The 14,186-nt window shown below is 45.4% G+C and overlaps 1 protein-coding gene across 1 annotated transcript; it reads right to left on the bottom strand.

Annotated features, from left to right (window-relative positions):
* Positions 1-3,220: 3,220 nt before the first annotated feature.
* On the bottom strand, positions 3,221-11,221 carry LOC139440456 (cell adhesion molecule CEACAM6-like). Its single transcript, XM_071220080.1, has 3 exons — positions 10,999-11,221; positions 6,197-6,550; positions 3,221-3,498 (listed from the first exon to the last, which is right to left on the bottom strand). The coding sequence occupies exons 1-3, from the start codon at positions 11,219-11,221 to the stop codon at positions 3,221-3,223; spliced, it is 855 nt and encodes a 284-aa protein (XP_071076181.1).
* Positions 11,222-14,186: the final 2,965 nt, after the last annotated feature.

Genomic DNA, 14,186 nt, shown 5'->3' on the forward strand with positions numbered 1-14,186 from the left:
GCAAGTGGCCTGTCACATAGCTTCCACCATGGAATCACAGGAAGTTCATGGTCACTTTCAACAAAGAAGTCAATGTCTCCACTCTGAGTTCATTCTGGCCCTCAAGTCCCCCTCCCAACGGCACATCGCATCAGCCCCTATTTTTTCCTCTCTCGGGCACCTAGTCAACCTACTAACACACAAATCCCCTGAAACATGGCTAACTTGTTGACTCAGCTGAGTCATGTCTCATAAGACTGAGTTTTCGTTATTCTCAGTTCTCCAAGGCCGTGTGGAAACAGTGGCCCTCAGACCAGACTTTGAGAGCCTGCTGCACATGTTTCCACTCAGTCAGAACAGAGACTGGGCGCCATTGGCCTGCAATCTTGTCCTCATCTCAAGCCTGCCCTGCGTTCTCACCTTTGCCAGGCTCCACTGCAACCCCTTTGCTAGTCTGACTACCACACACTCCGCTCCCTGCCTGACTAAAATTTCTGTAGTTATGGTGTCCCCAATCTTACAAATCTTCATCACTCTTCAGACTCTTAGTCCCCAACAGGATGCTCACCTCATCTCTCCATTGATTCTTATCCAAGGCTCCTGTTTCATAACATGTGTTGCCTAGTACATCTGGTTTTCCCTTTTATACTAATCTTAGAACACTAATCTCAGCCTTCAAGACCCTATTCTTTCTCCTGACCCTGTGCCTCTCCCCACATACCCATCCTAGTCTGGGAGAATGGCTTCCCTCTCTCAACTGCACCAGCTCCAGTGGTCCCTCCCTCTTCACTTAGGTCAGCCCCTTATTGTAGGCCTCAGCCCCATCCTGAGCTTCCTTAATTGACAAAACCCTCCTCCATCACCTTCTTATGTCCTCTTTAACCCACACAATGCCTAACACCCAACACCCATATGCTTCATACTTTCCCATGAGGACTCTGAGCTGCTCCCATATTTTAGACCCCTCCCCTGCATGCATAACTCTGCTTACCCACCATCCACCTCTGACCAGAGGATTCAGTCAAATGCCTCAAAGGACACAAGTAGGATTAAAAAGTAGACCAGAAAAGAGATTTATTTCCCAAGTTCTGGTTGTAGACACTAAAGGTAGAGCTGTGGACTTTGTAAACACAACAGAGAAATCAAAGAATAAGGACACTGATTTGTGCCCCGAGTTCCAGGTCACAGGACACACAAGACATGGTCTCCCAGTGCAGGCATGCGGGGCTGATGTCACAGGGACCTGCATGTTTACTAGACTTTCTGGGGTTCATGACAGAACAGTTTTCAAATTCCATAAGCTTTTCCTTGAAGGTGAGTGGAAATGTATGTACAGTGAGAAAACAGTTGATGGGGAGGCTGCTGCAGAGGTGCAGAGGTTCACACCTGCCCTTTCTGTCAGATTCTAAGACAAAGGCAGCCTCAAGGCAAACTCGTCCAGAGAGAAATCTGGGCAGTCAGGTTATCTTTGGCTGTGGACACCAATTCAGAAGGAAGGCGGGACAACTGGAGATACTGTGAAATTGCAGCCAGATTTTTTTTTTTAATTGGATGATTTGGAAGTAAAGTAAGGACGGGCAATGTGAGCGAGATGAAAAGATTTGCTAATTACAAGTAGATGATGTCAGAGTGAAAGATGGATCAAACAAATGTAAAGAGGCAAGAGAGACTTTATGAAAGACCGTGCATTAGTAGAGTGGCCAGAAGGCAACACTATAGAGAAGGCTGAGAAGATTTGAAGAAGAGAAAGAATCAAAGACACCTCTGTTTGCTATTTGGCTTTACAGAAAGGAAATGGAAAGTAAAACATTCCATGAAATCTTCCCAGTATGTCTTTTTACCTCATGGTGTTAAAGGTCCTCACACAAGTTAAATTTCTACCCTCCCAGAGACATCAGACACAGACACCAGGAGGATTAAATTTAAAGTCACAGGCATATTCCCTAGTGACAGATACACTCTGAATCATAACACTGGCAAGAAGATTTTCAGAAGACTCATGTGCCTTTCCAAAGGGCAATCAAAGAATCTGCAATTGCAAATTGCAATTCGACTTGTGAAGAAGATGCTCTAACAGTGTGGAGGTCAGAGGCCTGCAGTCAGGAAGAACCTGTGTAAAGGTCGGCGACTCTGAGGAGCGTGAAGGCCTCTGGGTCATAACAAGACTGCTTTCTGCACAGTGGAGGGAAACCCAACTACATCTCTTTCAGCCGAGTCCCAGTTTGCATGTCCATCAGTTCCTGCACTTTACAAACAGGTGCAAAATAACTGTGAGTCCCTGAACAGAGCCGGAACCTGATCTCCCAGAAGGCTGTACTTCTGGAGATTTCCATGTAGACACTACATGTTTCTCTGCAGTAACATTCCCTCTCATCAACGTGATCCCTAAGGAACAGGTGTGTTCTTGATCCTGCAACAAGGGTGACGTCACATGATTTGACCTCATTAGTTACCTAAGAGCAGAGGAACTGACTCTCACCACTTGGTTTGCTCTGATGAAGGTCTTTCTACAGAACATGTGATGGGAGTTTTGTCACCTGAGGTTAAGGAGCTTCACCCTCACACTGCACCTGCTGTTTCTCTAGCTTTGAGTGATGTACTTTTCTCCAAGAGATACCAAGAGACCAAGAGACCAAACTTAGCTTCATAAACTATGGGATGACTTCTAATTCCATGGGCATTGGTCTGAACTAGAACATGTGAGCTAAAGCCCTGTTTTTATTACCAAAGTTTCCAATTACATCTTATTAACAGTAAGAACAGAAATGTACTAAACTAATCAATTAGTTTTACTGACATGTAAGAACAATACAGCAGACTTTAGAATTCTTTTGAAAGATATCTAAGGGAAAGACTAAGATCAGTGCTGCTACTCACACAGGTGTCCTCGTGTCCATTCCCACTGTCTACAACTGTGACCAGGTGCCTCCTCATGTTTGCATGGAGAAGTGACAGAGCTCAGATCTGTGAGCTCATCACCTGCTCCCATCACAGGACCTCTGCCCATCCTCTGAGGGACACAGTGTCACCATCACTGTGGACATGATAGAAATGAGACCAAACCAAGGCAGGGGGTGGTTTGAAATGTGACCTTCAGTCACCAATAATGACAATGTCAGCCCACATTTTTTAGTGTTTATTGACTTAATGTAAAACTTTTAAAACTATTCACCTTCAGACAAATATACTAATGCAAAGAAACTTAACTTAGAGTTCAATAACACAGAGGAAGAAAGGAGGGTCACTGTTTCACTTGGAGTACAAGGGGCTGACTTTCAACACACATGATGGGATTCCACACTTTACACTTGTAAACCCCAGCATCTTCCCTCTGGACTGGGTATATGGTGAGTCTTCTGCCGTCAATGGAGAACATCTTTCTGTCTGTGAGCGTCAGATTCATGCCATTTAAAAGCCACTGGGGGTATTTTCCATTTGTGTAGCAGGTCAAAAGCACACTGTCTTTATTTTCTGTGACTCTATATCTGTTGGCTATGAGGACGGGCTTTCTCAGACGCTCTGTGGAGAAACAGAGAATATGAATCTTTGGGAATGTGCTTGAGACATGGAGCCACACTGCTTCCTCAGAGATCTCCACCACTCACAGTCCACAGTGAACTATGCGAAGGTCACCAGAGTATGGTCCTGACATTTGCAGAAAGAAAATTGTCTAAGTTCAGGCGACAGTATGTAAAGTGAAAGTTGCACCTCCTCTCTGAGCCCATATAACCTCAGGGGACTGTACACCTGTTCCCTCACACATCTCTGGAGTAGCAGCACACACATCCCCTTCCCAGTGCACATGGCTCATGACCTCATCATCAGGGACAATGTTTCTCTCATGAGCTTTATTGATCTGGTCCTAGACCTTTTTTTTTTTGTCTTCACAAAACATCAGGTCCCACTCCTGATGAAAACATTTATATACTTTGTGGAAGGCAAGCTTACCTCCTTTGTCCATCTCTGGGGCCAAGGGAAGTTTACAGCAAGTGGAAAAGCATTCAGCTTTTGTTAAAAAAATTGTTAGGCAGTAAGGATGGCCCAATCCAGTGTTGATGGCCATACTTTGAAGATTTCTATCTAAAAGGCGTCTCACTCTGAACAAGATTTATTTCCTTGCCAACTGAGTCAACATCATGGTATAATTCATCTCTAGAGGGAAGTAGTTAAGGTTTTCACAAAAGACATTGACTGTAGGAATAGAAGAAAACTATTCATATAATAAAGTCCATACATAACAGCCCAGAGCTGACACAATATTCCCCAGACCACCTGACTTCCTGGTTGACCAGAGCCTTTCCTTCCAGCTGCACAGACTTCTATCACCCAGCTGAGGTGTGTTTCTATGGGGCACCATTTCCCAGGACATCCTAGACACTGGGGTTGGAGTGAGATAACACATAAAGTCCAGAAGCAAGCAAGCTCATAATGGCAGCAGAATCATGTGCTCTGCCCTTGACCATTGAAGCCATTCTCTCTCCCCTGAAGGCAGGCGGGGACTTGTGCAAATGGAAAATGAGTGACTTACAGCAAATGGGGAGCACTGACTTCCTGAAATTCTGGTGCTCATGGCTATTTGTGTTATGTGGCTGAGATAGAAATGTGGGAAAACTTAAAACTATTCTGTGTGTGAAAATGATGATTAATACCCTAGGACCTCAGACTAATTTCAGACAGACTTTTCTTAGGAAAAAAAAAAGAAAAGGATCTGAGATGATGGTCTTAGTTTCTGGAGGCACAGAAATCCTGTCTCTCATGGCAAGAATTTAAAGGGTTTTCTTTCCAGGTTCCAGGCTCAGAAGTGATTTTAGATCATTCATTCATTCATTCAGTCAGTCAGTCGTTCTCCATTTATTTCTTCCTAATTCATCAACAACAACTGAGTGTTTGTTACTTAGTGGTCCCTGAGCTGGTTTCAGGGGTAGAGTGGAGAATAAGAAAGAAGAGTCCTTTCCTTTATATCTGCTGGGCGTGGCTGCACTAACACAGCAAACAAATAAGTGATGCAAAGTCTGGTGCAGGGAGGTGTGGATGGGCCACCTGAGGGGGAGGCCTGGGTATTCTATACAGTGATTCTGATTGTTACTGCAGGTAGTTTGGTTCCAGAGTCAAAATAGATTATGTCTCCATTTCTTCACTGCACAGACCAAATTGTATTCCTATGAGATGAGGACATTAATGAAAAAAGCTTCTGAACCACTTTTTTGGTTTAGAATCCAAAGACCCTCTTCTATGGTCCCCAAGGTAGAGAAATTAAGTCCAGGGCTACACACAGCCCAAGAGTGACTCTGATGAGCTGCTCATACTCTGCGGGACTCTGCAGTGGAGACTGTATGTCCCTGCTCCTCAGTTTACTCTCAGTGAAGAAGGTTGTCAGTGCATTAATTGTAAAGTATTGTCAGTGTCTGACCTAAATCCTGAAATAGAAGAGCTGCTCAAACACAGAATCTCTTATTGATCGACTCCCAGACCTCTTGTTGGTCTGGGGTGATCCCGGGTGAATGAGGACCTTCCAGGAGCATCTTTAATTCTCAGTTTCTTTCTGGAGATGCTGACCTGTTTCTGAACCTTCCTAAGTCCCCCAGGACAGTCAGCTATATCCACAGACATTGTGTAACTGTGCTCCCCACACACAGACTCAGGCAATTCCAGACTCCATTTCTGCCAAGAATTGACTCTTCGGCCTGAGGCAGGACTGCTGACAGGCTCAGGGGGATTGTGACTCAGGGGCCCATTAAACTGTTACACACTCAGCCCTTTCGAGGATGCCAAACCCAAACTGGCACAGGCTGCCTAGCATCCCTGGAGTCAAGAACCCTGGCACAGGGTTCTGAGGAGGGGTTTTTGCACTGAGCTTTGTATGGATATCAGGAAGCTTCTCAGACCATGCTCTGACCTAGAATACCAGGGTCAGCCTCAAGTCAAGTTCATAGGAACATTCTCAGGGGGCTGAAGTGAGTCTGGTTTCCCTCTGCTGTGCTACTCTCATCAGACTGACCCTTCTGTCTGCAGTGACTGTCTGCAGGGCTGCAAGTTGGGAAGGGAACTGAGATCTTAGGAAGTTTGTCTACACTCTGTGTATCCTGCACTAAATGTCAAAACTGAACCTGAAACAAAATGCTGAGGGGGATGGAGGTGGTGTCCAGGGCTGTGAGTCCTGTGTGTGAAGTAGGAGTCACCCCTCCCAACCCCCAGTCATCAGAGAGCAATCACTCACCGTATACCTGAAGCACCCCAATTCCTATCTCTTGTTTTGAGTCTGGAAGATGGACCACTACAGTGTATGTTCCTGCGTCCTTCTTGGTGACCTTCCTCAACAGCAAGGATCCATCGTCGGTTATCATCTCTCCTGCATTGTTTGCAGGACCACTTAAATAGAAACTTGATGTCATAATATAAAATGCGATGACATTATTTTTGTCCACACCTTTCCCCTTGTACCACACAATGCCTACAACCTCAGGAGGCTTATTGTGGATACGCAGAAGCACATTCTTCCCTTCAACAGCATAGGTCGACTCAATACTGATATTGGCTGTGCTGGCCAGGCTCCAGAAGGTTGAGAATGAAACTAGGAAATAAGAAAAAAGTAGATCAATATTTGCATCTATGTATTGGGACAGAAAGATGAGGCCCTGAATCCTGAGCAGGGCTCTATCTCTCAGCTTTGGTCTGCAGGTGCGTGTGTGTCTCCCATAGTCAAGGTCAATAGTACGGCCCCCATTACTTGAGCACCTCTGAAGCTGTTATTTTTTCTGTTTCAAATACTCTTCTCCAGGTGTTTGTACTGGCCACCTCCTCACTGTGCTCAGACCCCTTATGAAACTCGGGGGCAGTTTAGAAAGACACATTTTCTGACCACCTTCTCTAAAGATTCTCTGCCTTCATTTTCTGACCTGTCCTGCTCTGTTCTTTTTATGGCTGTTGTGGTACCTGACCTCATATCTAGACCTTTCCTTGTCCCTCTCTCCTCCATAGAACATGGGCCTTTGGAGAGCAGGGCTCGTCTGATCTTGTACCTCCAGTGACTGCAAGAGCTTGAAAATACATGCAGATGAATGAATGAGTCCTGTACCTCCCGGAGGTTATTTCCCTGTTTCTGGAGTTGGCAGTAAAGACAACGTCTAGCACCCCTGGTTAAATTTTTCTGGTGTTTCCTGACCTAAAACATTATTATTATTACCAGTTTTCATAATTCAATACTCAGTGATGGATAACAGGGAATAAACAGCAATCCAGGTTTTCCTGACTCCCACCACTTCCAGATTATGAGATTTTCCTCTTGCTGAGCCCCCTTCCCCATCCTACTCTTCCCTTTTGTCCTTTACCCTCAGCTCCAGACAGAAGCCTTCCCTCATTTCTCAGAGCTCTGGTCTCTCCAGCAGACCCCAGCCATTCTCTGTGTCAGATCCTTCACCTACCTCAAGGAACTGTCTCCTACTTACCAACCAGCAGGAGCCCTTGCCAGTGGACAAGTCCTCTGTGGGAAGAGACCAAAAGGGATCCCATGGTGTATGTTGTCTGCTCTGTGGCTGCCTCTTTGAGAGGAGCTTGAGGTTCTGTGAGGCTCACAGGCACCTCTGTCCAGAATGGTGCAGTCTGCTGTGTGTCCTACCTGTGTGCTGAGCTTTATTCTGGGGCAAGATTACGATTCTTGTCATGTGGGCTGGGGGCAGGGAATATGCCCATGACCATCTCATTCCCTGCTCTAGTTTTTCCCACCACTGTCCCTTCTAACCAGAGCTGCCCTCCTATAATTAGGTTCCCTGGGAACTCCTGAGGCCTCTCAACACCACACAAACACACATGCAAACACACACACACACACACACACACACCCTCTCATGCTGTATTTGGAAAAGCACAAGCCTGGGGTTTCTGGGTTCAGGGGTTTCCCCACAGCTTCCTGTCAGGTGCCCAGTAGTCTTTCTCACAGCCCTCTCTCTCTCTCTCTCACATTTGACTCTTCCCTCAGAGCAGGAGTTCTTGAGCTAAGTCACAGAACCCTTTCACAAGGAAGTCACTGCTGCTGTGCATCAGATCACCTGTGAAACATTATAGATTGCAATACCCAGGTGACACCCTAAAAATGCAGCTTAAGCAGCTGTCCAGCTAATGTCTGTGCCCACTCAGAGTGAGATCCCTTGATGTGAAAGTAGAACCACCTCTCCTGCTCTCCTGTGCACAGGGGAAGTCTCCAGATCTTCTTAAACTGTAGATTCTAATTCTGTGCAGGGGGCCAGAGACTCTGTATCTGACAAGCTCTGAGGGGAGATTCAACTCAATTACGGCCTGTGGAGCTCACTTGCAACAGCAAGGCTGACGGGGACACAGGTGTCTTGAGAGGATGACACACTACTGCCAGCATTGGCCTCTGCTGTGTCTTACTTTGGGTCTGGCAGCACTACACAGAGAGCCCCAGATATCATTCAAAAAGGGGAATATTTGTCTGTGACAGAGAGACCCAGCTGGGCACCAGGTCTTCCCCACGTTCTCAAAAGCTCTGTGGTTTTATTTTTTCCCCCATGAAGGTAACAGAAATAACTCTGGGGATGAGAAGTGGTCAAGCTTGGTGAAACTTGCAAAGGGACCTTTCTTCTATCTCAGGTTGTCACCAGACGCTTTTGCTTCCAGGGACAAAAACTCAAAACCAGAATTCTCAGTAGCACAGGCAGTTCTGTGTGTGAGGTGGGAGGTGTCCTGTGTGTCCCAGGAAGAGGGGACTGTGGTGAAAGATCAGGTGCCTGTGGGCTTCCTGGTTCTCAAGAGACAGATTCAGGTAGACCATTCTTGTCGTTGTGCTGCTGGCTGTTGGGACAACCTCTGAGTTATCCCTGGGCAGACTCCTTGTGGTCACCAGACTTGCCTATGGGTGATGCCAGGTGTGGAATAGAGAGCAGCACAGAAACCCCTGAGAGAGGAGGTGCTCCTAGGCTCTGTCAAGGTAAAAAAAAAAGTCCAAGCTTATACAGCAATGTAACGAGTTTATCTGAGCCAAACTGACCTCATATGCCTTGGAGAAAGGACTCAAATCCTTTGAAGAAAGGCACTTTTGCAGCTTCTTTTATACATTATCATCAAAGTAGAAGATGGTAAAATTTGGATAAAATCCAGAAGGAGGTGAAAGAAAACATAGCAGAGAAATTCCCAGAATTAGAAAAAAAGGCAAAAGGGAGAAACATATATTTTTTACCTTGGTGGGTAGAGGACAATTAACATTTACAGGACACAGAGAAGGTGTGCAGGGGACCAGATAACATAAAGGATGCTGTGGTCTCATACACTTGTCACAGTGACGTGAATGGTCCAGTGAAGAAAATCCCTCTGATGTGTCAAAGTTATGCTGTCCAAGCTGCAAAAAAGGATCAGGGCTCACTTAAGTTAAAGACTGGCCTTTCTTAAGGGAAATACAGACCTGGGATGTGACAACCGGCCACGCTTGAAATTTCTCATCAGAATATCCTGTGAGGGTTGTCAAGCCTGCCATATGGACCCCTGAGCTTGTCAGGGGTACAGCACAACCCCTTTCTGTTAACAGTCTCTAGAAGTAGCCGTTGAGACAGAGCAGTCAAGAGGGAGGACTGAAGAAAGACCTGTTGAAACAGGGGTTGAAAATCAGGCTACTTCTCCTTTGGTTATCCTTCTTAACCAAAGGCAGGTTCCTGGGTCTATTTCCTGTGTGTCTCAATGTTGTCTCCTAGAGGACAGAAGTAGAACTGCAGCCATTGTCAGGTGCTGCAAGGGATGCTGCAGTACAGGGGGAGCCCAGTGAAAAGGACCTCATTGTCCCAAATATTATGAGTCCAGTGTCAGGGGAACTCTCCCACCAGGGGCATGTGCTATTTCAGACAGAGCTCTCTGTTTTCAAATGTTCAAAGGAAGGGCCTGGTGAAGGTTCTCCCAAGGTTTTCGGGAGAGGTTGCTGGTGTGGAATGTTCATTCCCCAAAATATCCTTGTGTCCACCATCACTACACTGGGATGTTGCATATGAGTCATCTCTGTGTCCCTGTCTGCCCCCAGGGCCCAGGAGCAGGAGCATCTCCAGGTGAATGAATACTCAACCAGGGCCCCTGTGTGTTCTTTTGTTAGGGGAAGAGAAGTTCTTGTAGAACCCTCAGCCCCTCTGAGATGGAACAAGCCACAGATTCTGGGTTCTCCTGTCCCATCTGCACAGGAAGGTTCCCTTGTTGCCAGGACATCATGACCTACACAGATGTCTTCAGAAACAACAGGCAGGTGTCCCACAGACCAGGAACTCTGGGAATGAAAAGTCATCCCTGATTCCTATAGGGTCAGGGTGTGCTCTCTCCTCCCCTGGCAGTAACTCCTCCAGGGGTTGAGGATCCAGAGTTTCTATCAGGTCAGGTAACTGTGAGAAGAGGAGAAACACAGGCCTGAGGTGAGGAGACAAAACGCACAAGGTGGGACTGTGGAGGGCTGTGACTTTGGAGGAATGAAATGCAGTCCAACCCCCCACTGTTAGGAAGTTCCTTTCCTTCCTCCTGATGTATGAGAAATAAAAGCCTGACCCTAGGATGTCCCCATGCATGTGGTGGCCTCCTCTCATTCTGACACCAGTGCCTTTGTGTCTATAAGAAGATGATTTGACTGCAAGTGTCACACTGAGTGACAGGCTTCCAATGGGCATTTTCCCTTATTGATTTAATGCATGTTTACAGAGCATCTGTCATGTGTCAGGCTGTTGGCTGAGCCATGGAAACTCCAAACAGAATAAGACACGTGTGGGCCCTGTGCTCATTGACTTTACCTTGTAACACAGACAGGCTCTCAGGTAAATCATGGCTCTAGGAACTTAATTATAATCCAGTGAAGGGCCTCAAAACAAAACTTCTGGTCCCTCCACAGTGTGTAATTGAGTCTCAGCTGGTCTGGGGAACACGGAGAGCACTTCTGAAAAACTACCCCCTAGGCAGAAACCTGGAGAGTTAGTGGACATTTACTCCTTAAAGAACAGAGGGTGTTAAAAAAAATAAAAAAACCTTCCTCAGAAGACTGACCTTTGTAGGGTGGTGCTTGGCTGGATGGAGGAGTAGACAGAGTCCACTGCGGGAGCTTGAAGAGCTGGAAAGACTGTGTAATGAGTGATGCTGTGGAGGTTGGTCCCCTGCTGCGCTGTGGGTGCTGCTGGGTGCAGTCAGCGCTGCCCCAGAAAGGCTCCATCTGCAGAGTAATTCTGCCGCCCCCTGTGGACAAGCAGACAAAGGGGCAAGAAAATGCCATGTTACAGTTGGGTGTCTTTTCTTTTTAGTTTTGTACTTTGTATTCAACGTATGCTTTAGGCAATATTTCACATATGTATAAATAATTTTAATATAATATGGAATTATATAGTTGAATATATTGAACATGTTGAAAGTATATGATTTATGAAGTGTTTTCAGGTGCATGCACCAGAGAAGTTGTACAATGAAAGTAAAGACCATGTCCCTTACTATTAAAGTCTTCTCATGCCGCCTGGTAATCTCCTTTTTCTTCACCTCTCTGCCTCCTTTTTTAGTGTTAAGGGAACTCTGTTCCTTTTTTTTTCATTATAATTTCATTGGCACTTTCTGGTATTTTCAAAATTTTTATCATAAAGTGTTTAATTTTAGACCAAATGTGGCTATTTTGTCACATTTCTTTCTTTTTATTCTCTACTAACATCTCATTCAAGGGTTACATTTATTTTGTTTATCTGTTTGCCCTTTATGGACACTTGTGTTGTTTCCCGTTTGGGGCTCTTACAAGTACCTGCCACGACCTTTTGTGCAGAAAAGTCTTTAACACAAAAAATCAGCACTTGTAGACCATGACTATCTAGAGGGATGGGAGTTAAGGAGTTAGCCCTGTGAGTCTGGTCTCAAGGGGGCTCAGACGCCGCCCACCCAGAGGTAAAGTAAGGCCTGTTTCTGCACATAAAGCTGCATCTGCCACAGCCCACCCATCAGTCAACACAGCAGCGGAAATAATGGCCTTTCTCCCTTCCAGCTTCTAAATTGTGAACCAGTGAACCTCAGAATTCTGCATTCTCCATCACTAGGAGGAGGGAGAAGGTAGTGTTTAACTTTCCATCACTCTGATATGAGGGAAACCTAAGAAAATGAGCACGTTTGCCAAGTGCCCACAGACAATGCGTGACATTTCTGAGTCCACCTGCAGGCCGTGTGACTCTGCGTAAGTGACTCGACGTCAGTAAGTGTCAGATCTTTCATGTGATTTCATGAAAAGATGTTTCATCTTCTTTCTTGGGCTTTAGAAAAGAGCAGCTAGGTCTTTTGAAATTTTCTAAGTGATGTGGGTGATAGAGTGTCTTTTGTTGTTTGACGCAACTCTTGGCAGACCTCTGGGTAGTTGCAGAGTGCGGGCAGGTCACCAGAACAACCAAGTTCTGATCAGAAGCTTGGAATTTTCAGCTGTCAATGTAAGAAATGTTTCAACCTGACGGGAATTTTTATGAGTCTAACATGTTCGACAAACATGACGATAATTGTGGGAAGCAAAACCACCGTGGACTGGGAGAATGTTCTGAAAAATGGCAGTGTTGCCCCTCAATTTATACAGAACAGTGACAGCTGGAGGCCTAAGGGGTTACGTGAAATCCATGGGCTCTCCATTAAGGAGCTGGAGGATGCCAAGGACAGAAATCCCTGAGACTGGGTAAAAAGTGAAACAAATAGACACAATTGTGATGTTGGTTGGTACAGGAAAGACAGCAGTTAACAACAAACAATAACAATAGTAATGAGAGTGTATGTGCTCTCTGCTATGGTGCAGTGAGGGGTCTGGAAAAAGAAAACTACCTGAAATTTTAAAGGTATGTTATGGTAAGGAAAACAATAAAAATATCGTAAACACCCTGTTTAAGGTAAAGATTGACTTTTGTAAGGAAAGATATTGGCCTTGGACAGGACTACTCACCATGACTCACTTTGGGTTAAATTTTCAATTTCAGACCATCCTCTGTGGTTACTTCAGGTCTCTGAGTGTGCAAGTCCTGCCGTGCAGGCCTCCCCTGAGCTTGTCAGGTCTAGTATATGGTCCCTTTTTTGTCTACACTGCCGTCTTTGGTTATAAATCAACCTGGACGATGCTCTGGTGACCAGTCTTTTGGTTAGATAATATTGTCTCAAGTGCTAGGAAGGGATTCTCAGGAAGTCTTAGTGTTTGTCTTGCTGAACGATAAACCATTGGTGAGGCAGCAAGACCTCAACCTTGGATGGAAGTCAAAGCTGAACGTTGTCAAAAGAGGAAAGCAGGTAAATGGGAGCAGTCTGTCCCACAGGCCTTTAGTAGAAAAACACCTGCATCATTTCATACCTGGAAGCTTCCATGACCTATATTGTGCTGTCCCATTCCTCCGTGTTTTGCATCTTGTATTACATTTCCTTACAGTTTGAGGGCACACTACACCCTGATCCAGGTTTACCATCTGACCATGGGATGGGGTCAGGTTTTCTATGGCCCCCCTATTGTTAACTATGAATTATCCTTTATTACTCTGATTTCTGCTAGTCGTACGCTTGGAAGCTGTCACCTTAAGGTTCATTTGGGGACCAGGCTGTGAGAACACAATGCTGGAAACTACAATGACCATCTAAAGGTTCCACAGGCGAGGACAGTAAGATTCCATGAGCACATTCCCTCTGCTGCAGCAGCAGGCGTGGAGGGCCGTGTTTTATAGACACGTCAGCTCCCATTGGAATAATACGGTTAGCAGTCCCTGTTGAGCTAAGGTGTGAGGATGTATTCATATAATGCTTCTAGCATTTACTCTTAGAATTCCTCTCTCAATATTTTTATTATTCCAGTAATATTCTACAACTATCTATGATCTTAGTTATTTTCTCTTCACTCAGAAATAACCAACTTAGTAAAACAAGCTACTTACTTTTAAAAAAAGATTTATTAAATTTATTTTTAGAGAGGGGGAAGGGAGAGAGAAAGAGGAGAGAAACATCAACATGTGTTTGTCTCTCACGCCCCCTACAGGCCATGTGCCCTAACTGGGAATCGAACTGGCCACCTTTGGTTTGTTGGCTCTGTTCAGTTCACTGAGCCACACCAGCCAGGGCTAAACACCTGACTTTTAAACTCTCTTAAAACACACACATACATCGCTTTTCTTCCATTTGCAACAGATTGCTTCGAAATTTCAAGATGTTGCCAGAATGGGGGCCCTGCCCAGAGCAGGATTGTCTAAGGTTAC

The sequence above is a fragment of the Desmodus rotundus genome, chromosome 12 (assembly GCF_022682495.2).
Source record: "Desmodus rotundus isolate HL8 chromosome 12, HLdesRot8A.1, whole genome shotgun sequence".
NCBI classification, from domain to species: domain Eukaryota; kingdom Metazoa; phylum Chordata; class Mammalia; order Chiroptera; family Phyllostomidae; genus Desmodus; species Desmodus rotundus.

Bases quoted from the DNA above. Each gene is read 5' to 3' on its own strand.
- LOC139440456 (XM_071220080.1), bottom strand. From the start codon at position 11,221: ATGGCATTTTCTTGCCCCTTTGTCTGCTTGTCCACAGGGGGCGGCAGA. The intron at 6,551-10,998 runs GTCAGTCTTCTG...CTTATTTCCTAG, and splicing joins CCAAGCACCACCCTACAAAG to TTTCATTCTCAACCTTCTGG. The intron at 3,499-6,196 runs GTGAGTGATTGC...GTTTCTCCACAG, and splicing joins TGGGGTGCTTCAGGTATACG to AGCGTCTGAGAAAGCCCGTC.